Source organism: Diceros bicornis, chromosome 1 (assembly GCF_020826845.1).
Source record: "Diceros bicornis minor isolate mBicDic1 chromosome 1, mDicBic1.mat.cur, whole genome shotgun sequence".
NCBI lineage: Eukaryota > Metazoa > Chordata > Mammalia > Perissodactyla > Rhinocerotidae > Diceros > Diceros bicornis.
Genome location: NC_080740.1, coordinates 70,276,815 through 70,300,271, shown reverse-complemented (window position 1 = coordinate 70,300,271; position 23,457 = coordinate 70,276,815). Strand labels below are relative to the sequence as shown.

General features: G+C 41.5%; 1 protein-coding gene and 2 long non-coding RNA genes across 6 annotated transcripts; 2 read left to right on the top strand and 1 right to left on the bottom strand.

The window, feature by feature from the left end:
* The first annotated feature begins 2,165 nt into the window (after nucleotides 1-2,165).
* Nucleotides 2,166-12,701, top strand: LOC131407933 (uncharacterized). 4 transcript variants are annotated; one of them, XR_009220691.1, is made up of 4 exons: nucleotides 2,166-4,146; nucleotides 4,241-4,335; nucleotides 9,612-9,710; nucleotides 12,536-12,701. It is a non-coding gene; the product is annotated as an uncharacterized LOC131407933 (long non-coding RNA). The 4 variants fall into 4 exon arrangements; XR_009220692.1 differs by lacking the exon at nucleotides 4,241-4,335; XR_009220690.1 differs by having other exon boundaries at nucleotides 2,166-4,315.
* A 583-nt stretch (nucleotides 12,702-13,284) lies between these two features.
* On the top strand, nucleotides 13,285-15,735 carry LOC131407950 (uncharacterized). Its single transcript, XR_009220693.1, has 2 exons — nucleotides 13,285-13,361; nucleotides 15,608-15,735. It is a non-coding gene; the product is annotated as an uncharacterized LOC131407950 (long non-coding RNA).
* A 123-nt stretch (nucleotides 15,736-15,858) lies between these two features.
* Nucleotides 15,859-23,272, bottom strand: GRIA1 (glutamate ionotropic receptor AMPA type subunit 1). Its single transcript, XM_058550681.1, has 4 exons — nucleotides 23,261-23,272; nucleotides 22,866-22,976; nucleotides 21,956-22,162; nucleotides 15,859-16,233 (listed from the first exon to the last, which is right to left on the bottom strand). The coding sequence occupies exons 1-4, from the start codon at nucleotides 23,270-23,272 to the stop codon at nucleotides 15,859-15,861; spliced, it is 705 nt and encodes a 234-aa protein (XP_058406664.1).
* Between the last annotated feature and the right edge of the window lie 185 nt (nucleotides 23,273-23,457).

The window sequence follows — 23,457 nt, the reverse complement described above, 5'->3', positions numbered from 1 at the left end:
ACCCTTATTCTCCCAATTGAAGAGTGACCTACTCTGAACTTCAGAGGTTTCCAACCCAACCCAATACATCCCTGACCTTAATTTAGTCTCCTTCGTATTTTACTGATAGAATCAAAGGTAAGGGCAGAGAGAAGACCATTCCCTAATGATTCCCAATACTTTCTCCAGCCTACCCCAAAAGCCTACCCATGACTGTGATTATCTATCTTAGGTCAATGCCTGGTCAAGAGGCTGTGTGTATACCTTGTTCTAGCCTAGCTGAATATTTTAAGGAAGTACTGAAGAGAGTGGAGGGGGAGATGGAGTTTGATTGATGTAGAATTAGAGGGTCCATCCTGTTTTCTCAAGGAAATCCTTATTTAGAGGTGTGAAGGGACTGGACAATTCAGAGAACTCAAAAGTATGATCAGATCTCACTCTAGGGAATTGTACTTTACACCATTAAAGATAATATTCAGGATGAGACTATCTCTCAAATTTAAAGCACCAAAGGAGAATGAAGCTTCTTTGAGTCCAGGGAGATGTCATTAAAATGAGTTCTGGGTTCAGCCACCCCAAACTATCAGAGATCATACACAAGGCTAGAGGTGGGCTTGTCCCCTTGATAAACAAGAACTATGAATCACTATCACAATGGCTTTAATCACATCTTGACTATGTGCAAAAGGCTCTTGCCTCTGCCCAGGTTCCCCGTCCAACTTCAGTCTTTGTGAATTTTAATTAAAGGTCTCAGTTTGCTTACATTTCTTCCCTTCTCTTATGGAAATGATTGCAGAGGGGCATAACATACTAGTGTATACATATGAATTTCTGATAAGAAGACATAGAAATTTGAGGTCAGACTTTTTATAGAAAGAATTATACAAATAACTATATTATAGGCCTGTTCTAGTTTACTAAACACAGTGACTTCCATTAGTTCATAATTCTTGCCACAACCCAGTGTCCAATTTCCTATCTTCTCCTTACTTGATCTTGTGGCAACCACTGACATAGGCGTTGGTGCCATCCTCTTTGATATACTCCCTTCATTTGGTTTCTAGGACACCAGACTCTCCTGGTTTTCCTCCTCCCTCAACGGCTGCTGCTTCTCAGTCCCTTCTGATAGCTCTTCTTGACCCCTAAAAGCTCAAGGGTCTAGGGCTTGGATCTCTCTTCTTCACTATCTAGATTCACCCCTAAGGTAACCTCATCCAGTCCCATGGCTTTAAATACCATATGTCCATGATTCCTAAAATGTTGATGTCCAGTCTGGACCTTCTCCCTCACCTCCAGACTCAAGAGCCTATTCCATATTTCCTCTTGGATGTCTATTAGACATCTCACACCTAAGATGTTTCAACCTGAACTCTTGATTTCTCTCCATTCCACATTTGTTCCACCACAAATGTTCTCCATCTCAGTAAATGGCATCACCATTCTTTTAGTTATTGAGACCTAAAACATTAACTGCTCTCAATCCCTCACGCCCCATTTCCAATCCATCAGAAATCTCATTGGTTCTACCTTCAAAATAAGTCTGGGTCAGACCACTTCTCACCAACTCTACAGCTGTCACCCTACTGCAAGCCCATCATTTCTTGTCTAGACTAATTCAATATCCTCCTAACTGGTCTTCCTTCTTTAAATCTGTAATAGTCTGTTCTCCATACCAGAGCTTGTGGGGTTTATCCACCTCAAAACTATTTATATTTTGGGCTAGGTAACTCTTTGTGGTGAGAGGATGTCCTATCCGTTGTAGGGTGTTGAGCAACATCCCTGGCCTGTACCCATTAGACTCCAGTAGCCTCCCTTTCCCAGTTTTGCCAACCAAAAATGTCTCCAGACCTTGTCAAATGTCTCCTGGGGGACAGAACAATCCTTGAGTGAGAACCACTGAGTTAGCAATCCTTTAAAAATGTAAATCAGATCAAATCACTACCCAGCTCTATACTTCCCAATGGTGGTTTCTGGGGGCTAGGGGAGGGGGAAGTGGAGAGTTTCTAATCAAGTGGCATAAAGTTTCAGTTAAGTAAGATGAATAAGCTCCAGAGAATTACCATACAACATTGTACCTATAGTCAACAATAATGCATTGTACACTTGAAAATTCAAGAGGGTAGATCTTGTGTTAAGTGTTCTTATCACAATAAAATAAAATAAAAAAGTAAAAATAAAATAAAAAAGTAAAAATAAAATAAATAAAAAAGATCCAAGTCCCTGACAATGGCTCACAAGGCATTTACTGTTCCTCCTGCCTGAAATACCCTTCCTTGCCTTTTTACTTGGGTAATATCTACTCATCTTTCAAGTTCTAGCTTAAATGCAACTTCCTCCAGGAAGCCTTCCCTGGCCTATACCCTAATCTGGGTTTAGGTCCCTTCTCCATGCTCCCATGATATCCTGCTCTTTCTCTTACATAGTACACATCGCACTGCATTGTAATTGCCTAGTTACTGGACCGTGAACTCCTTGAGGGCAGGAATGTGCCTTCCTTATCACTGTATCCCTCTCTTGCGCATAGCACAGGGCCTAGAGCAGTGCATTTAAGTAACTATATGGTGGACTGATTCAAGTTGCAGACTGAGCCTGGCCTGCATACATGTAGGGATATGATATCCACCTTGGCTGCGACCCTGGAAGCCAATACAACTAGGAAGCTAGATGCTATCATGTCTTAGCAATTTTCGTTTTTTGTTCAGTTGTTCCACAATTACTCTGGTGAAACATCAAGGACAATCTCTGTTCTTAGAGAAATCCTTGGTAAGAGGAACCCCTCATTCAGCATATACTTACTGAGCATGTGCTATGAGCCAGACACTAGGCTAGATGCTAGACACCTGCTGCTGGATAGGATGTTACATACACAGGAGTTGTGGAGTTTACATTCCAGCATGGGTGATGGTCATTTAGTGCATAAAAACGCAATAAGTTACTTAATTGCCATTGTGAACATTCGGGAAAGTAGGGGCAGAGGAGGGAAACATGCAGGTGGAAAAAATGAAAAGCAAATGTCTTGAGCTGAAAAGGCAATGCATGGAGCATTTCACGAACTAAAAGGAGGCTACTGTGGCTGCAGCACAAGAGGGAGGCAGAGAGAAGTGCTCCAAGGTTGGAGAGACAGGCAGGGGCCAGAACAGATTGGCCCTTCACCTTCTCCCCATGCCACCCCACAATCCCAGAAACTATCTCCAATGGCTTCACTCTTAGGCTACATGCTCCATATTTATTACTTTTTTAGGACTGTGAGCTTGCTCTTCTCCTCACTTGAACCAACTTTTCCTTCCCCCATCATTGAAGTCTTATTCATTCTTCAATACCAAGCTCAGAGCTTTCCTCCACCACGAAGAATAAGAACTCCAAGAGTCACAACCAACAAGAAGTGAAAAATGGCACAGATGTGATTGGGGAATAGTGAACAGTTCAGCTTAAATTGGACAACAGATGCTTTTCTAGGGAGTTCAGGTCAGAACATGACAGATCTTGGCATTTCTAAGTGATTTATAAGGGAGACAGTATAAAGGGTGTTTAAGAACATACACTTTGGAGGTAGTCAGACCTGATTTAAAATCTGGGCTCCCTACTTTATTAGCTGTGTAACCTAGAGGAAGCTCCCTCACCTCTTTGAATCTCAGTTGTTTTTTTTAAAGCAGGGGTAATTAAACCTACCTCATAGGTATTGGCTTGTTACAGACTAACAGAGGGTTGTTAAGGATCTAAATAGACAATGCATGCAAGGCACTTATAACAGTGTCATGCCATGGTAAGTGTTAAACAAATGTTATCATTGTTAATATTATTATCATCATCCTTCTCATTCTTTTTAAATTAAATTGTAAGTTCATTAAATGAGATAACGTGCAAATCCTAGCACAATGTATATCTCACGGTAAATTATCAATAAATGCAAGTTTCTTCTTTTCCTCCAATCTCTTTTATAAACAAGGGACCATGTCTTTCATTTCTTTTGCAGGTACTTAGTGAGCCCTCAATCAATATTCATTGAACACTGAATAAATATTGTTCTCCCCTCTACTATCTAGCACTGTGTTATGTACATTGTTGAAGGCTAATGGTATTCTGGATAATATTTGCATTTTTATTTTTCAAACTCAGAATGGGACTAGGAAGAAAACCTGGGGCCAAATTTATATAAAATACCTTAAGGTAAGGAAGATCTTAATAGCTGGAAAAAGACTTGGCATGGCAACTGTTTTTCTATTCTCATTCAACTTTTAAGAAAATATTAATGGAATTACAGGGAAACGAATCTAATTTAACTCCAACTGCCCCACTGCGGAGGGTGACTCAAAGGACCGAATGACCAGCAACTGTGGTAATTTGAGGGAAACTGAGGTGATCACAGAACCACCGGGTCTTTGTTTAATGTTCCATTTGCTAAGGAGGAATAACTCTTCTTTAAAAGTAACTCAAATTTGCTTCACTCACTTGATTTCCCTTGAGAGAGGTGATCTGGCAAAGGAAAATGCTGTAAAACACTTGCCTTTTCAGATTCTTCTGGGTCCCTTAATACAGACATCCTCTGAGTTGAGATACTGAAACCCATGAAAATCAAGTTTGGTACAAGAGACACTTAGGAGATCTTTATCAAAGACTACACTGATTTAAATACCACACTCCCCTGACGCAGTTAGATCAGAATTTAATTAGCCCAAACTTGATTGTTCATATAGTTTTCCAGGAATGGCTCTATCTCAAAGTAAAGTCCATTTCTATTATCACTTTATTTTAAGTGACATTTACAGAAAATGAAGAATTTGGTGTCATATGAATAAAGTCTCTGTTGTCTGCTCTTTATCAAGTAATGAAGTAGCAGTAACCAGCCTAGTTAACATAATACAACATATAATTTCTACAGTAATTCACATGGTTTATATCAGTGGCTCGCAAATATGCTCCACTGACTTTCTTTGGTCTCACAAGAGTAAAATAGGGATTACGGTGAGTTCAGATTATAGGGCCCAGAGAGTCAGGCCAACTCACTGGGAGCTCTCCATGGTCCTGGTGTCTGCAACTGGATCCACTTTGTCTACTGACCAGAGCACTATAGCGTGGATTCCCCTTACTTCTGCTTTAGATTGCTCACGCTCTGTATGGCATGTCACAAGGCAGCTCTGCAAATGTTTTTGTTTTCTTATCAGCAACCTTAGTGACACTGCTGGACATCCATGAGTGCCATATACAGACATGGAACATTTATGGAATGACTGCCATACACCAGGCCTTCTGCTGGAAACTAGAATATAGAGATGAGTAAAAATTGGGTCCTGCTCTTAGGGAGCTCACATTCTAGTTGAGGAAAGGAGAGAAATTGTAGAATCACAGACAATGTCCTAAGAATTAGTAGAAATACATGAAAAATACGTGGGAGTTCTAAGGCAAGAGCTATCGACTATCCCAGCATGTAGAGTGGAGGAGATCAGGAGAGATTCTTCTGAGAAAATGATATTTGAGCAGGGTTCTAGAGAATGAGTCCACTGGACTGAGAAGTGATGGGATTGACTCTCCAGGCAAAGGGACAGAGAGGTGAAAATTCAAAGAGGGTCCGGGAGTTTGGAATGGAACAGAACATAAGAGAGGCCAGAATATAGGAGAGGTAGAGATAGAGATAAAGAGGCAGGAGAGGGAGGAAGAAAGAGATACAGATGAGGCTAGGAAAGTAGAGGCCAGATTTTAAAAGACTTTGAAGGCCACATTAATAGGCTTAGGCTTTATCCTGCAGTGTTGGGAAAGAATTCGAGTTTGATCAAAGTGGTTAAAGGGCTAGATTTGAAGTGTGCAGAGCAGACTTTAGGGAGAGAGCCCGGAAGCAGAGGACTTCTCACTTGAACCTTGTCTCTAGGCACATCTGGCCTCATGACCGACAAAGCCCTGTGCGCTAGTTACCTCAGAGTCTGAGATCTAAACCCTCAAATGGCTAAAGCTAGGTCACGGTGCTCTGGATGACTTGGCTGAGTCACAGCAGTTGCAGTCTAATATAAGGGGAGAGAATGGATCATACCATTGAAATATAGGTGGTATTCATCAGTATCTCTACCCTCTTAACTACCCAGAAGCTAGTCTGATACCTTATCATCTCCTTTTTGGATTAATGCAACAATATGCTGCCTACTGGTTTTCTTCCCAGGCTACCAAATACCACCCAATTAAGCATCTCAAAAGAAAATTGTCAGCCCATCACTCTCCTATTTATGAACTTACTGTTTACTCTTCATTTCCTATCTAATATTCAGTCCTTTGCCTGGTTTTCAAAACCCTTGATAATTTGATAATACTTTCCCATCTATTTTACTTCCTACATCTCTCCATCGTGCCTTCTTCATCAGGCCATGACTATTTTTATTCTATATTTATGCCCATACTGTTCACCTTTTCTTATGTCAACCAGTATAAATGTATTGATAAATGAAAATCACAAATAATATTTATTCATTCATTTCTTCACTCAACATATATCCATCAAGGCTCTGTGGTAGGTGCTGGAGTTATAGTGGCGGGTCCTTACCCTCGTGGAGCTCAGAATCAGCCCAGAGCTTTAGTACTCAACGTGGCTCTTGGACTAGCAGCATTGGCTTCACCTGGCAGTTTGCAGAAATAAAAATATTATGCCCCACCCCAAACCTACTGAATTCGACCCTCATTTTAACAAGATCATTAAATAATTTTTATGCACAAAAAATGTCAGAAGCAATGGTCTTATCTAGGAGATAAGTATTGAAAAGGCAACTGTAATAGCATGTGAAGGCTGCTATGATGCTGAAGGACAGGGAGAAGAGAGCTAGCACCATGTGTTGAATGTTCAATTATTTAACAGGCATTTTTTTTCACTGAATTAATTAGGAAATAATGATGTGTGTGTGTGTGTATAGAGACCACAGGCTATTCTCCTTGGGAATCTCCCTCTCACCTACCCCAGTCCTGAGTCCCCTGTAGGTGCCTAACATGTACTTTTGCTAACACTGATTGATTGAATTGTTTACAGAAGTACTCAAACAAATTTGAGGGTTTTAGAGGTTTCAGTAAATGATGGAATTTTTCGGTTTTTGCTGAGACAGTTTTGATTTACTGAATGTGGGGGTTTTGTTTTGCTGCAACAGAAAGGGAGTGTTGTTTATCATTTTCAAAGCCATAGTGTTTCACCACAGTTGACATAAGCAGGGGTGGAAAATTCACAAGATGCAATGGAACCAAATTTTGCACAGAACAGTTTTTGCTCTGTGGTTCAAGACTATGGATGAGTTTGCTTTTTCTGTGAGTTATTTTTACTTTTATCGTGTGCAGAGAGCTGGGTGATTCACCACTCAGTCAATACCCTTACTTTAACTGCCTCAACACATCCATTACTAAGTAATACCCTTAGACTCAACTGTCACAAAACATGCTATCTGAAAAAAATCTACATTTTTTACTTGTTTATCTTTTTTATGGTGTGCCAATTCAATCCACAGCTTTCTTCACACATTGAGTTGAGACTAAGAGTCAACAAAAGCAACCATGTTTTTAATGTACAACACATCCCTTTTTATTCTCCACTATCTTCTATCTCATTTGACATGCAATTTTTTTCTTTTAGGTTAATTTAAATGAAAGAGAATTAATCCTTATCCACCTTTGCTCTGGCAGTCTCTAGAGTTTTGCATGCTCCATGTTTGGATGCTAAAGGATGCCTTTTCTACTCACAAGTGTCCTGAGTTTTATCTATAACTTTTAGGTATTTTGAAACACTGTCTAGAAAATCACTGACTGAGTCTCAGCTGTTGATTTGTTCTAGAGCTTTGAGAAGAACCACAATCATTGCTGCTCCAACAGAATCATAGTATCTCACAGTTAGAAAAACACTGCTGACATGATCTCATACAAGAATCTCTTCTACACCACCACCACCTGCAATGGAATCATCCAGCCTCTGTTTCAGCACCCATGAGCAAGCTTCTCCAGACATCTGGTTACAAGTTATCAAGACATTATAAAGCTATAGTAATTAAGATAGGGTGGTATACGGGAAAGAATAGACAAGTATATCAATAGAATCAAGAGTCTAGAAACAGACCTACATGTATTTGGTGACCTGATTTATGAGAAAGGGGCAGGCAGTGGGAGAAAGGATGGCCTTCTCCACAAGTCATGCTAGTTCAATAGGATATCTATTTGCAAAAAAAAAAAAAAAAAAAATCTTGACCCTGTACCTTGCACATATCTATAGGACCCATACATCTAAATGTGAAAGGTAAAATTTCAGAGAAATCATAGAAGACTATCTCCATGACTTTGAGGTAGGCAAAGACTTCTTAAGCAAGACACAAAGAGTACTAGCCATACAGGAAAACACTTGTTAAATGGACCACATTACAACTGTATATTTCTCTTCATCATACCACATCATCAAGATAGTGAAAGACAAACCACAGAATAGAAGATATTGATCATACAGACATCTGAAAAAGGATGTGTATCAAGGATACATAAAGAATTCTTGCACAACAATAAGAAAAAGACAACCTAACAAAAAAATTGGTATGATATTTACAAAGGTACTTCATAAAAGAGGCTATACAAATGGCTAATAAACATAAAAAAGGTACTAGTCATCAGGTAAATGCAGATTAAAACCATAATGTGATATTATAACACACCCACTTGCTAAAATGAAAAAGGCAGATGTGGAGCAATTGGAACTCATGTATATTGCTGATGAGAGTACAAATTTGTTTTCAGAAAACAGTTTGGCAGAATCTATAAAGGGAAATAATAAATAATGTGGCCTAGTAATTCCTCTCCTAGGTAGACACCCAACATAAATTCACGTTTGTTCACCAAAAGACTTTTTACAAGAACATTTATAGCAGCATTATTTCTAATGGCCTTACACTGGAAACAACCAAAATGTTTATCTGCAAAGATAGTCACACTTCTGGATTTATTTATGGATAAATAAATTGTGGTATATCTATAAAATGAAATACTACACAACAATGAGAATGAATGGTCTACAGCTACACGTGATAACATGGATGAATCTCACAATATAATATTGAACAGAAAGAACCAGTCACAAAAGAGTATGTACTGTATGATTCCACTTACGAAACTCAAAAACAGCTCAGTGAGTAAAATTAATCTATGATGTCAGAAGTCAGGATAGTGGTTACTCTTGTAGGGAGAAAGCGATGAGAAGAGGTGCCTGAGATTCTGGTAGTACTCTATTTCTCAATTTGAGTTCTGATTACACAGGTGTTTTCACTTTAAGAAAATTGAGCTGTATATTTATGATGTGCAGTTATTTGTGTGCTATACCTCAATAAAATTAAAGGAATAAAATCAATTGTGTGTCAAAGGGGGAAGATATGAGGAAAACCTAACTCCAATTAAAATCTTCTTTTCTTCAGTATGTTATATCAAATTTAAGAGGGAAAAGCCCATTGACTAAAAAAGAGGTCGAAGTTTTTAAAAAATAAACTATGAGTCTTCTCTACATAAGTATGAAAATTCTCCTTTCCCTTTTGAGTTCTGATGTAGCACATATTGTGAAATGTAAGAGCCACTGGCTTTGTAGGAAGCCTGATGGATTTGCTTGTGGTTTAATGTTGTATCTGCCCTTTTTCCCTCTCCAGGCAGATGGATGGATGAGGACTGACCTTCTACCAACATCCGTCTCTCCCTTTGGGGTCACTTATGGATGGCACTTGGGACCCAAGATACTCCTGAGCTTTGTAAGTTCACTGTTCCTTGTGTGTTAGTCTTATCTCCCCAATTAGACTATAAACATCACGTAAGCAAAGACCTGGCATTTCTTATTTATGTGTATTCTCCATCGTACTAAGGAGAGGACTCACCACAGGGGCTCAGTAAACACTTTCCATTGTAGAATGTCAGATCATTCAGACTGCGAAATCTGAGGTCTGGGAAGAGAAGTGACTTGCCCAAGGTCACTGGGCCACAGTTATATTTTCTGACTCCTGTCCTTGTCCAGCCAGGCTCCCTACAAAACCTTGGTGAGGAAAAACAAACCAGGCCCCTTTTGTTCTGTTCCCCTTGGCTCCACTTCTCAGTGCAGGGATGCAAAGGCACAGCAACTCAATTTTGCTAACTCTGGTTGTTCTGCTTTGCTGATTCACTGAACAAATACTGCCTAAACATGAGGACCCTTGGCTATGGGGAGCAGGAACAATACATATAGTCTCAGAAAAGCGAAGATGGTGACTTGGCTCATTTCAGTGCTCAGATCTGCAAAATGAGAACACATCAAGCTCTCGCGCTCCTCCTGTTCTTTTCATTTGTCTCCAGGGATTTTGATGAAGTTCAAGGCCCTACATATCCAGAAAGGTGTTGAAATCTAAACATCAATCTTTTGAAAAATTGCTCATTGTTTGTTAAGGGTCACTTGAATTATTTTCAACAAAAATGCTTCATCTAAGTCTGGATTATAAAATGCTCCATGTTAATTGAACCTGCTATGTGAACTCTCTCAACCTTGATTTCCCCAAGTATAAAATGAGATGATTAGACAAGAAACTACCCAACTTTTAAGGCTCAATTCTGTAGATTCATGAGGGGTCTAATCTATAGATTTATTAACTTAAATAATTGCTAGCAACTGTTATGGACATGAAATATTAATAAGTAGTGACTACACATTAATAAGCACTGACTATAAATGTCATATATATGTGTATATATCTCTACTTGGAGAGAGAGAGAGAAAGAATGAATGAATATATGCCTTTTATTGAGTACTTATTACATATTGGGCACCATGCTAAGTACTTTAAATACTTTATCTTATTTAATCTTCACAATGATTCCAAAAACTATTATCTTTACCTTTACATAAGGTGTGGCAGATTGTATTTTCCAAATATGCCACAACAACCTCTCTCATTCCACGTGTTCTTCTTATTATGTGATTTTGACATTTGCCCTACTGAACAGTAGAATATACGTTCCTTCCCTTTTGATATGGCTGGGCTTGTGACTATGGCAGAAGTCACACTATGTGACTTCTGAAGGTGGGTCAAGAAAGGTGATACAGCTTCTACCTGCTTCTCCTTGGTCCCTCGTTCTTGGACCCCAGCCATCACGCTGAGTGAGTGAGCCTTCAGATAATTCCATCCCCCAGTCGCCATGTCATCCACAGCCTTTTAGTTTTTCCATCTGAAGTTCTGGACATCTTTACACAGGTACAAGCCATCCCACTGTGCCCCTTTCCAGATTTCCTAACCCACAAAATCCATGAGCATAATAAAATGGCTGTTGTTTTACGCCACAAATTTGGGGTGGCTTGTTATGCAGAAATAGGGGCTCTAAGTTGCAAAGCCAGATGCCCTGGGTCACACAGAGAATTAGTGTAAGAGGCAGAATTAAGCCCAGGTCTAACGCCAGAGCTCATGCCCTGCATATTTACAAGTCCTGCAAAACTATTATCTGTCACTCTGGGATACAGAGAAAACCATCGTAATACTGACCACTAAGAAACAAAGCCAGGTGCCCAGGAGATCAGGAGGGGACTAGTGGGCAGTGTGGTTTGGCAGGGAAGGGTCGCTGCCCAGGAGACGTGTTTTGCTAGGGAAGCAGGCAGGAGCTCAGATCCAGTTCCTATTCAGGCTTGAACTGAGAAACAACCCGGGGATGGAATGAGTGATGCTGCCAATATCCTCGAGTCATAACACTGCACCTGGCAGTCTTCCTCCTCCTCCTGGGAATAGCCTGTGGACTTCCCTCTGGCCGGTGCTGGGCTAGGAGTATAGCCAGATAAGAAGATGCAAGTCAGTGAGTCTCAGAAAGCTCTTAGCAGAGAATAAACGATTGGTGGGAGGCCAGGGACAAAGTGGAAAGGAAGGGAAGTGATTAACCCAAAAGAAGGGAAAGAAAATTAAGATTTTTTGAAACTCCTGGTATATGCTAGGCACTAGGCGACACACTTCAGCCTCCATTTGCTCCCGTATTCTTGTAAGAATCCTGTGACATTAGTATAAATATCCCCTTTTTTAAAGTTGAGGAAGCTGAGGCTTGCAGGTAAGTTCCTGGCTCAAGTCTTACAGCTGATAACTGCTGGACTAGGATTCAAACCCAGGTCTGTCTGAATAATAGGATACTCAATCTTAAAGCACAGTCATCTCCCCTTCTTCGTTTGGGCTCCCCCCATCTCCCTGACCACCTTACCTAGAGCACCTCTGTAAGTCTAGCTCTATCCCTTGGGACCAGCCCAAGTCTCTCCTTTTCTACTAAGCTAGCCCAGATCATTTCTCTCTTTCCTACCTATTGACTATAAAACCTGTACTTGGGAATTATTCAAATACACATTCTGCTTTATTATCTACTTTTTTTCTTGTATCTTGGTTCTTCTACTGACTTGCAAAACTAGAGGTCTGAACTCATGTTTCTTGCTTCACATCTACCATAATGCTTAGCGTTGTGCCCGAGGCCAGGTTTAGATCCTGGAAAGTGTTCAGTTAAAACATTTGATTGATTAATCCTCTCATATTTGTATAAATACATACCTACAATAACCAGACCCTTTTGTTTTTCTGATCCAAAGAGACAGAAATGGCTGGTAACACTTCTTCCCCTTCTTGCTGCTGGAATATGGACACAATATGGGAGCCACCATCTTGTGAACATGAAGGAGAGGCCAAGAGAATCACAGAACAGCTGATCCTGGTTTCACTGAACCAGGAGCCACTGTGTGCCTCCACTTTCCTTATAATGCAAGAATGATAACTCTTTATCTGTTCATATTACTGTGGTCAGATTATTTTGTTACTTGTAGACAACCGTATTTGGCCACATTTTGTTGGATTTTGGTTAATAGACATTAACATGAACTTTGAGGATATTAAAAAGAGATAAAGCTACTTGTGTATGAGTGCAGATACAAGCAATTCAGATGGAACTTAGTTCCCCAAATTCTAAATTAGTGAGGATTTATGATATATTCCTTAAGTAAATAGAAAGAACAATTAATTGAAGCTCATTTGAAAGGATATTTAACATATACAAGCCCTTAAAAGTACCTCCCACTATAGCACCCAGAGTGTCTAATATAGTGCTGCGCATATCAGAGGCTCATGAAACTTGCTGACTTTAACAGGAAATATGTAAACAACAGCAACAAAAGCTTCTGTTGGTGTTTGCAGTTGTCTGCCTGGTCCTGGCTCTCATCACTGCCTTAGCATCCTTGTGTTTTTGTCTGGCTGTAGTGAGATGAACTATACGCCTTTTCTCTTTAGCATATATTTCCAAGAAACATTATAATGTATATTCTGACTCTCAGGGTATTTCTACAGGCCTCTAAGCTCTGTGACTGGCCAGGGTAGGCCTGATAAGGAAGAGTCCATCTCAAGTGGATACAGCTCCTTATTCTGGTAAGTTTACTCCTATGTCTGTCAGACCCTTTAATTCAAAGTGACAAATCCTTCTTCACGGTTCCTATGAGGAGGAGCCTTAGGAATCCAGGTATTGCTGGATTGAAATGCTGGCTGTTTCTTCTTTGCCCGCGGCCTTCCCCAGAAGAGAGAAGCCCACTGATTTTTAAATCAGGGTGAGCACCCTTTCTTCTAGTGAAGTTTTAATAGAAGCGCAATATACAAAATTGATAAAATAATAAAAAATAGCATCTGTTTTATAGTGCTTCCTATGTGCTGGCTGGATACTGTGTTGTGGGTTCTATATGTATCAATCTCCTTTAAACTTCACCATAATACTTGAGGTAGGAACTAGTATTTCCATTTTACCAGTGAAAAAACAGAGGCATAGAGTGGAGTTGTTCTATTAAAAATGGGGAGGAGGGAGGCTGGGTACGTCCCTATTCAGTCTCATCTTCACCTCAATGTCAGCTTCTAAGATACACTAGTGAAACCCTCATAAGTCCTGGAAACACAGTTTGAAAATCCTCTTGCAGCCAGTCACAACCTCAAACACCCTCTTAGGGGCCAGCTGAGTAACAAAAGAATGAAGGCAGTCAGCTGGGGGCGGTGGTGAGGTAGGGAGTGCCTGGATCCGCTAAAGAGGGCAGCTGCCACTCAGTTTTGGATGACCATTGCCAAACTCCATGCAGATGGAACAAAAACATGCCTGGTAGAGGATTCAGCCTGTGGGCTGCCAACGTGAGACCTCTGCAGGCAAGGTGGGGAGTTTCAGGTCAGACCACAAGGGTGCCATACTTAGGAAGTAAGGTGCCCACTGGATGAAGAAATAATGGAGAAAAAACAACTCCATGGGTCTTTTCAGACACATCCCTGCTTTGATGGCCCTACATTATACTGACTAGATAAGAACCATTTCTTCCCACTGTTTATCTACTGGCATGATTTATTTTTAAGCAAGCCCTTCCCCTGCTTGGTTCTATCTACTCTTCACCATGTGTTTGCCAGTATTGGCCAAGCATCCAGTCTCACACCTCCTCTCCCACGCACACCCCTCTCCCCCGACTGCCTTCTTATTTAAAGAAAAACAACATTATAATGGTGAATGATGAGACTATCTAAATTATACAGCAGGCAAAATGAGTGCTGAGGGACGCTCTTTAGGCAGGTTTTAGTCCATTGCTACTGAGGAATATTGGTCCTCATTGACACTCAAATGCAAAACAGACAGGTAGTGAAGATGCCTCCAGCACATGTCCACGAGGCCTTGATATTTATGCAATGATGCCCCCAGAAGGGGAGAGCATGTGTGAATCTATCCGTAGCAGCCAATCTCTAAGCCCTGCCTCCCTGCATGCCTTAGAAACGTGGTAATCCACAAGGGACTGCCTATTGGAAAAAGAGTTTACAGACATTAAGCAACTATAAAAGGAAATACAGTCAATGCTTATTTATCAGATAAATTGGAGGGGATTTGTGGCATCAACATTCTAGAATGTAGTTGAAAGAACATCACACACAAAGACAGGAGGTCAATAAATGTGGGAATTGGTCTAGATTGGTAGTTTTCACATTTCTTTTACTGCCCCCCCTTTCCATCCTTCCTCCTTTCTTTCTTTCTTAGCTTCAGAATCCTCTTTTCAAAAGAAAAGTATTCACGAGTCCAATATATAAAACAGACGAAAATGGAGCCACTCTGGCTCCACGTTGGGGGCTGAAACCTCCTCACTGATTTGGTCACCCCAGTACACTCAGTACAATATCTGAGGCACCTCTGAGAAACTCCATTTTTGAACCACAAGAAACAAATTTACATCACCTTTGGAACTAGCTGATTTCCAAGGTCTTTCTCAGAACCAAGAAAAAGAGAACCCTTTTCTCTTAAGGATGAAGAAGCTGAGGTCTCCTAGGGTCAGGTGACTTGCACAGGACCACAGAGCATGCTAGAGCCAGTGGTACAACCCACTCATAATTCAGTGCTCCTTCCACCATTCAGAAGTAGTATAGGATGGTGGTCTGAATCTCAACTCCCCTAGCTAGTAGCTGTGTTACCTTGGCAAGATATTCAACATTTCTGTGGTTCCTCATGTATAAAAGGAGATAACGAGAGTCCAGCTTATGCTTCTGTGAAGATTCAATGAGATAATGCAGGTAGAGGACTCAAAACCTTGCTTGGCATATGGTAAGTGCTCGATAAATGTTAGTTATACCATACTGTCCCCCCAAACTTTCTCTGTGCCTTTCAGCTACGGAACATCAAAGTTATGATTATGCCTATTAATCTTGAGAGAACACATCAACCAGATAGCAGACAGAGCTGGCCCAGACACAGGAGGCATCCAGATAATCCACAGCACGCAAGGGACAGTTGACTGTAAGCATAGTTGAAAAACTGAATACGATGAAGTCTGAGAATAATTCCTATCCCTTAACTTTCCAGTATTTGTTTTTTCTAGGAAAAATGCAGCATTGAGCAAAGGAGTTGAGAAGAGCTGACTCACCTGGGAGAAATGTCACATCCTTGCTGCATGAAGGCTCCCAGGGAGAACCATAAGCTGTTGAATATCCCAAATTCATTGGACTGGTCACTGGTTGTCTGGTCCCGCCCTTCCTCAAACTCTTCACTGTGCCATTCATAGGGGCTGAAGCGGCTGACCAGGAAGAGGACGACACTCACTCCAATGTAGGCAAAGACGATGCACATCCAGATCTCATAAGCCAAAGGGTCGAGGAAGGAGAAGACCCCCGGCTTGGACTTCTGTGGCTTTTTTATCATGATGGAGATCCCCAAACTCATAAATGGCTTGGAAAAGTCTATTACCTCTTCCCGGACCAAGGTGATAGTTAAAGGGGCCACAGCCACATCTGCTCTCTGCAAAAAAATACAAGAAAAGAAAAAATGCAATTGAGCTCAGCAGTTCTCTGTTATTTTTCTCTTTACTGTGAATATTATTTTGTATCTTAAAGGAAGTGAGAGTTGGAAAGAAGCTTAGAAGACCAACTCCTCCTACTCTCTATAAAATATTTTTGACAAATGGATGATCAGCTCAATATTTTACAGGAGAGATTATCCCACTGTTTGACAGTTCTAATTGTTAGAGGAGTCTTCCTCACCTTACTAGAAAGGGGCTGTTGTGATATCTGTTGTTTTTGCCTACCCAGCAGCCATGCCTCCTTCCTCTGGTAGAAGAACCACTGCTGCCTCACTCTCAGTCCTTTTGTTCAAATGGGGCTGATCATCCTGGTTACATGGTGAAGCATATGACCTGGGTTTGGCCATCAGTGTACTCCATTCCCCTGGCCAGAGTGATTCATTCAAGGATGGCATAGGACCCATGTTGGTTTAATGAGCAGTAGCCCTGACAGTCAGAGTGAGAGATGCAGAAGCTGATCCATGATGAAATAATTTGGGCCACCCTAAATTGAGGGTTTACTGTGGTCTCCCTAGGAACATGTGTCAATATATTCTTCTGTGTGTCCCCAGGAACATGAACCAATCCTTCTGTTTGCCTAAGCCAGTTTGAGCTGGGTTTCTTTTACCTGCAACCAACATAGTCCTGGCTAACAAGATGGTGGAGATAAGTTTAACTCAGTAAACATTTATTGGGCACTCATTATGTGCAAGCCCTAGGCTGGAGCTGTAGGTAAGCCACGGTCCCTACACTCAGGGAATTACAAACTAGTAGGAGAGCTTGGTATATGCACACACTCACATGCACATACACACACAATTTTTGAATCTAAAAGGTGGGCTAGATATGTGCTATTCAAGAGATACAAAATGCCACAGGAGACCAGGGAGGAAGTAATTCTGGCTGGGGAGATTGGGGCTGCATTATGCATTATGCATACGAGGTGACATATAAATTTGGCATTGAAGGAGGGGTACGATTTTGACAGGTTGCTCTGGAAGAGGGAATCATGTGAGTAAAGGCCTGGCAGAGAGAAGGAAAAGTAGCATCACAAATATCTTGTTTAGGAAGACTGCTCAGAAATACATAAATCATTCAATTGTTAAAATTCAAATCCAGCATGTAAATACACATAAAAAGGTTGCAAGAAATGCTCATCCTTGGGTATTTAGCATGTGGAATCACCAGCCTTGCTCTTCTGTCTTTCCCACCTCTCCCTAATGGCAGAAGGATGGCATCTACGCAACAAAATCCACTGCTCTGTTGGCCTGAGATCAAGAGATCCTGAAAACCCAAGAGGGTTCCATGGACAGATGCCACAACATTCATTTTTAAAATGAGGGGCATGTCTATTTAAGCCTGTTTGAGGTGAATGGCTTTCTCTTATGATGCTGGCCAACAGTCCAGATGTGAGGCTGGTGACAGATGCTGTGCAGATGAGGGCTCCACTTAGCCACCGGCTGGTGTTGCTTAGAGAAGATTTCCTCTGGTTACTCTCATTGGCTGGGATTATTGAGAAGGAGCTTTAAGTGGAATAAAAAGCCTGACTCCATAATGGCTTAAATTCTCACTTATAGAAACTGTCTATAAGGCGATGCGGAGTCAGGTGTGAATTTTGTAGTAATTCTGTTTTTTTTCCTTATACCCAGTGCATAAATCTTGGTAACTTTTACAAACACTTACAAACCATTGCAAAGAATAAGATACCTACTTTTTTCTCTCTAACCTAACATAGATAGAAAAGGAACGGGGGGATAAAGCAAAAAAAATGACTTAGAGGGACTAAACCAAAAGGAAGGTGGATAAAATCAGCTTTGAATGTGGTAAAGGGAATTGAATGGATTTGTTTTATGCCTCCTGATTTGAGTTGATAAAAAAGACTGTGGACTAGAAAAATCACAAAGCCGCATCATCTTAGTGCTTAGTTCATTTAGTAGTTACAAGATTTGTTCCACGGAACATTATTTCTGGAAGGATGTTAATAAGTATAACATGAAAATAAACATTGGGAAACACAATTTAAACAGGTTGCTCTGAGGCAGGACTTCTCAGAATCTTTTAAAAAACTGCTACACCCTGAGAATTTCCAAGAAGGGGAAGTAGATGCAGTATTTCCAAAATATTTGGCCGTGGATCCCTGAGCATCAAAAGGGACCCATGTGTGTAGGACACACACACAGTGGGAGATGCTACATTCAATGACCTCATTTTACAGATAAGAAGCTCAGGTCCAAAGAGGGAAGGTGGTTTGTGCAAAGCAGCAATGTCTTCGCTTGTTTGACACTGACTGAGAGGTCTCGGGAGTTCATTTCCAGCATCTGAGGGAATTACTGGAGCTCTGCAGGATCTGTCAAGGGCAGAGCTGACCTGGCAAAGTAGACCTGGCTGCTCTCCTCTGCAACTCACTGACCCGGTGGCCTTCAGTGGGACAGTTGTCTTTTTGGATATCAATTTCCTCATTTAAAAAACATAATAATTTTTGCTTTACACATTTGACAGGATTGTTTTGTGAGAGTCAAAAGAATTCAAATATGTGAGAGTACCAGGAAGTGTGAGCATTTCACAGGTGCTCAAAATTATTTACTTAAGCTGACATCTTAGGACAGTGGCTCTCAAACTTGAGCATGCGTCAGAACCACCTGGAGGGCTTTAAAAACAGATGACAGAGTTTCTAGATTCAGTGGGTCTGGGGTAAGACCTGAGAATTTGCCTTTCTAACAAGTTTCTAGGTGATGTGCTACTGGTCCAGACACCACACTTTGAGAATCACTCACCTAGGAGATCCCAAAACAAAATATGTGATGTCTAGAAACAAACCCAGGAAGAGAGTAAACAGTTTTGATGCAGTAGGTAAACACAAAAAGAGAAGAAAACTATTGGGGATGGAGATCTGCTCTGAACCAGACACTGTGTAGGTGAATACCGCCCCCCACCCCAGCCCTGTGATAAAGGGTTCACTTTCCCTGGTTTTCAGGGGTGACCCTCGGAGGAGTTCAATGGCTTGCAGGAGCCATGTGGCCAGTAAGTCGGCAGAGTTGGAACTCAAATATAGGTTTCTGTCTCCAAAGTTCACTCTGTTTGTTTCACTGTGACAAAGAACAGGCAAGAAAGTCACTTGGGAATAAGGCATAAAGTCATATCCATGCAAGAATGCAGAACGCTATTGCTGTTCTCACCACCAGTTAATACTGGTCTTACAGTCCAGTGCATGGAGAGTGTGATTTCTACAGAGGCAGTATGTCCCAGCCTGGAGTACAAAGGCCAGGGCTGGATGTCCTGACTCTGCTTTTACTAGCTGTATGTCCTTGCCAAATTATCTACCCTCCCTGGTCTGCAGTGTCCTTATCTAAAAAATGTGGAAAATAATTATGTCCACCTTATGTGGTTGTTAGGAGGACTAAATGAAATAATGTGGGTTTTTAGCATAGCACCTAGCACATACTGCATGCTGAAATGTTACTACTACAATTGCTGATAAGAACAAGAGGGAGCAAGAGAAAGATGAGAGAAACCCTGATTGGCTTAGCTATTTAAAAGGCGTGAACAGAATAAATTTGGAGGTCTCAAATAAATTTTTTCTGACCTCGCCGATTGTGGTTGAGAGATACTTCCCCAAACTCCTCTATTCTTCCTCAGGGGAACAGAAAAGAAAAGCCAAAGTGAAAATCAAGGGAGGGCATCCAATTGGGCCCATCGTGGAGTCTTCAGACCAGCTTTTACTGGACAGAAGGACAAGCCTGGCAGAGAGGAGGAAACGGGGGAGGGCTGGCAGCTGAGGCATCCAGAGGTAACTTTGGTTACCTTTGGTTAACAAACTTTGGTTTGTTACTGAGGAACCTGTGACCCATCACTGACTGCTGGCTATTGAGGGACTTGCTCTCAGGATGATCATGCCATTGTTCTGCCAAGATCACTGGCCTTTTACTAAGGGAATCGCATTACATGGGGTGAAGGTAAAGATGAATGCTGGTGGAGGGGAATAGTTCATAGCTGTTGCCATGGGGATGACCTTAAGCGCTTGGTGGAGGTTCCCATGGAAACCAGTCTCCAGATGCAGCATTAACTATCCAGCTCTCTATCTTTCATCAATGGAACTTCCCAAAGTGAGAAGTAGTAGAGGGAGGTGAAAGGGTAGAAGAACTTTACATTCTTCAACTCACTAACCATCTTCCCAGGTATCTCAAAAGCCACCTTCCTAGGGAAGATTGTCTTTATTCTATCTCCTTTTTTCTTTTGAATTCCCTTTGCATGGCTCTCCTGGCCATCATGACTCCTCCCGACTTGAGATGAGACAATGAGATTTAAAAATGGTTTCTACCTCCTGAACAGAACTCAACATCAACCTGAGACTTGGCATATACTTCATCTCAAAGACCCAGCCTGGAGTCTTCAGTTTCTATGAGTTAAGCTGTGGCGGTCCCTTTCCTGCACGTGGTGGCTGGATTCTTCTTGTGTTGCCTTTTGTTGTTTTTCTACTCAAGTACCTTCATGATCTCCCAATGCCCACTAAGTCAACCCACACTCTTCCCCTTGTCATTTCCTCCCCAACTTATCCCTGACTACTCCTCAACCCAAGCCCTCTACAAAAATCATCAGTGTTTTCTCAGTCTCCTCTCACACCTTACTTATTTCCATCATCATTCTATTTTTTATAATTTAGAAATTCCTGGGCTGCCTTTTTCTCTATTTGGTATGGCCACTTTTCAAGTTCTACATCCTTCTTGAGGGCTAGACAAACTCATGTTAGCCTCTTGCCTGAACCATACAATTTAGACTCCTTGACTCTATGCCATTTTTTTTACTATTCTCTGTTATTGTTTTTTCTACTCCATAAAATGTTAAGATCCTTGGGGACACGGATCAAATCTTTTACTTCTCAATGATTCCCTAAATACTTAAAACAATTCAGGCATTCAGTGGCTTCTCAAAACTGCTTCAGTTTATTGAAGATTTTATAGCAGTTGTGCATGGTGTTATTTCAAGCATAGTGAGCGATATAAAGATGGAGTGGACTCACCCCCGTTACACAGATAACCATTATACGAGGCAGGGTAAACCATAAAAGAAGCGGAAACTAAATTCTACAGGAGAAGGAAAGAACAGTTAAAAAGGGAGTTCACATCTGTTATGGGGAGAAAGAAATGACACCTTGGAAAAAGTAACATTTGATACAGGTTTTGGAGGGGGCTAAGGATTTAGAGGTGCAGAATGGAAGGGAGCACTCTAGAGAAAAGAGTGATTCAGGGTGGTTTGGCTGAAATGGAAGGTGCAGGAGAGGGAGTATTGGGCAAGTGACTAGAAAGTTAGGTTGGATCTAGGGTGCACCTAACACTAGGGAAGAAATTCATATTGATGGAGCCACAAATGACTGAGCAGGGAAGTGACAACTCAGCAGTCTGCCTTGGGAAAACTGATCTTGCAGTTAAACTATCACCTGTGTTGGATGATGATCAACGGAAATCACAAGACTGAGATGAATAGGGTTGAGGGAGCTGGATCCAGAAACCTGAACAAAAAATGTCTTAAGATGTTGGATTTTGGACTCCTCATCTTTTCAGCAGCAACAATACTAAATTATGGGGTCCAATAGGCATCTGTTGGGCAGGACCAGCTAACCACCAAATGATTTACTGTCAAACCCTCTGCCTCTGCCCTCCAATTCCCCACCCTGGGGGAACTTACTCCATAGACCAGCTCTCCCACCATGCCATTCCAAGCCTTTGTGTCAGGGTCACGAGCTCCATATTTTCCATCACTGACGATCTCAAGACGGTAGGAATAGCCCACATGCTTGGCAATCTCTGCCGCCAGCTCCACACAGTAGCCCTCATAGCGATCATTACCCTCAAACTGGTTGGCATTCTTCTTGAGCATCACATAAGGATCTTCCTGGTAGAGAAATGGGGAGACAGAGAACATGGGTTATGAGTAGGGAGGGCTTTGGCATGTCAGAAGAGAATGTCACCAACATTGGTTAACTTTGGGAAAGTCTCTGTAGCCCCTAAATCCACTTCCTGCATTTCTGCTCCCCCCATTACAAAACTTCTTGGGTTAAGGAAGCAAGCTGTTAAAATAAGAATGTTTCATCATTGAGAAGCAGTGCACACTTTTCACATTATGTTCTAGGAGCTCTTGTATTTTTTGGAGATACCTCTGGGGCCACTATGTTGGTGAAGTAGACCCTAAATAGGCTCGAGGTTTCTCATGCTCAATCACTGAAAATCATAGCAGCTTCACTTATATCTACTTTAGGTGCTGGACTTTAGGAGACTTTCTTTGAAAATAGCTTCTACTAAGGGAGGGCAGAATATGAAAACCACTACAATTTAGTCTCACCCTTACATTTTATATATGGGGAAACTATAGCTCCAAGTGGGGGTAAGTGACTTATCCAAGGGCACAAAGTGAAATAGTGGCAGACCCAGAGTGAAAACAGTACCTCTGACTTCCAGGAAATTCCTTTTTCCACTCCCTCCTTCTATCTATGTCATGGTTTGGGCAAGAAGAATGACCAGTTTTCACTTCTAGGGAAAACCTTTGTGTTGGTCTAGCTTGCATCCCAGATAACCTCGATGAAGGACTGAGTACTCACTAGGATTGTAGTGACGATATACGTTCTATTCTGAACACTTGAATTATCCCCTCCGGCTTGAGCATCGGTGGCTGCAGGGACAAACTTATCATCTTCACTCCAGTAACCGATCTGTTAATGAGAGGAAGGTGGTGACATAAGGTGAGCCAGGCTCCTCAGGACTGGCCTACTCTGGGCCACCCAGCCAACACCAGACAGGAAAGCAAGGAATTCAGCATCACCATGCAATATTGGACACTTGGGCTCTAAAGTATTGGTAGATAAAAACAACAAGAGGCAAGATGCACTCTAGGTCCTCCCAGTCCTGCCCCCATGAAATCCTCAACATGATGGGCTCAACTGCCCTCTCCGAGGGGTGAGGGCTTAACTGCTGATGCAGCTAAACTGTTTAGTACCAGGCAAGCCATGGCTGCGGAGATTTAGTTCCCCACAGTGTTCACAAGGCCAAACCCCTCTTCCCCCCACATTTATTAACCCTTGTCTTCCCGAGCTCACTCTGAGCTGTAGTTGGAATCATATGATTTAAACATTGCATTCCCTTTGCTTTCTTTTTAGTTAATTGTATTTTTCCACCTAGATTTAATTTCCTAGG

Excerpts from the sequence above, each read along its gene's own strand:
- GRIA1 (XM_058550681.1), bottom strand. Across the intron at positions 22,163-22,865 it reads ATATCGTCACTACAATCCTA|GAAGATCCTTATGTGATGCT; the intron begins GTGAGTACTCAG and ends TTTCTCTACCAG. Across the intron at positions 16,234-21,955 it reads TGGGAGAGCTGGTCTATGGA|AGAGCAGATGTGGCTGTGGC; the intron begins GTAAGTTCCCCC and ends ATTTTTTTGCAG.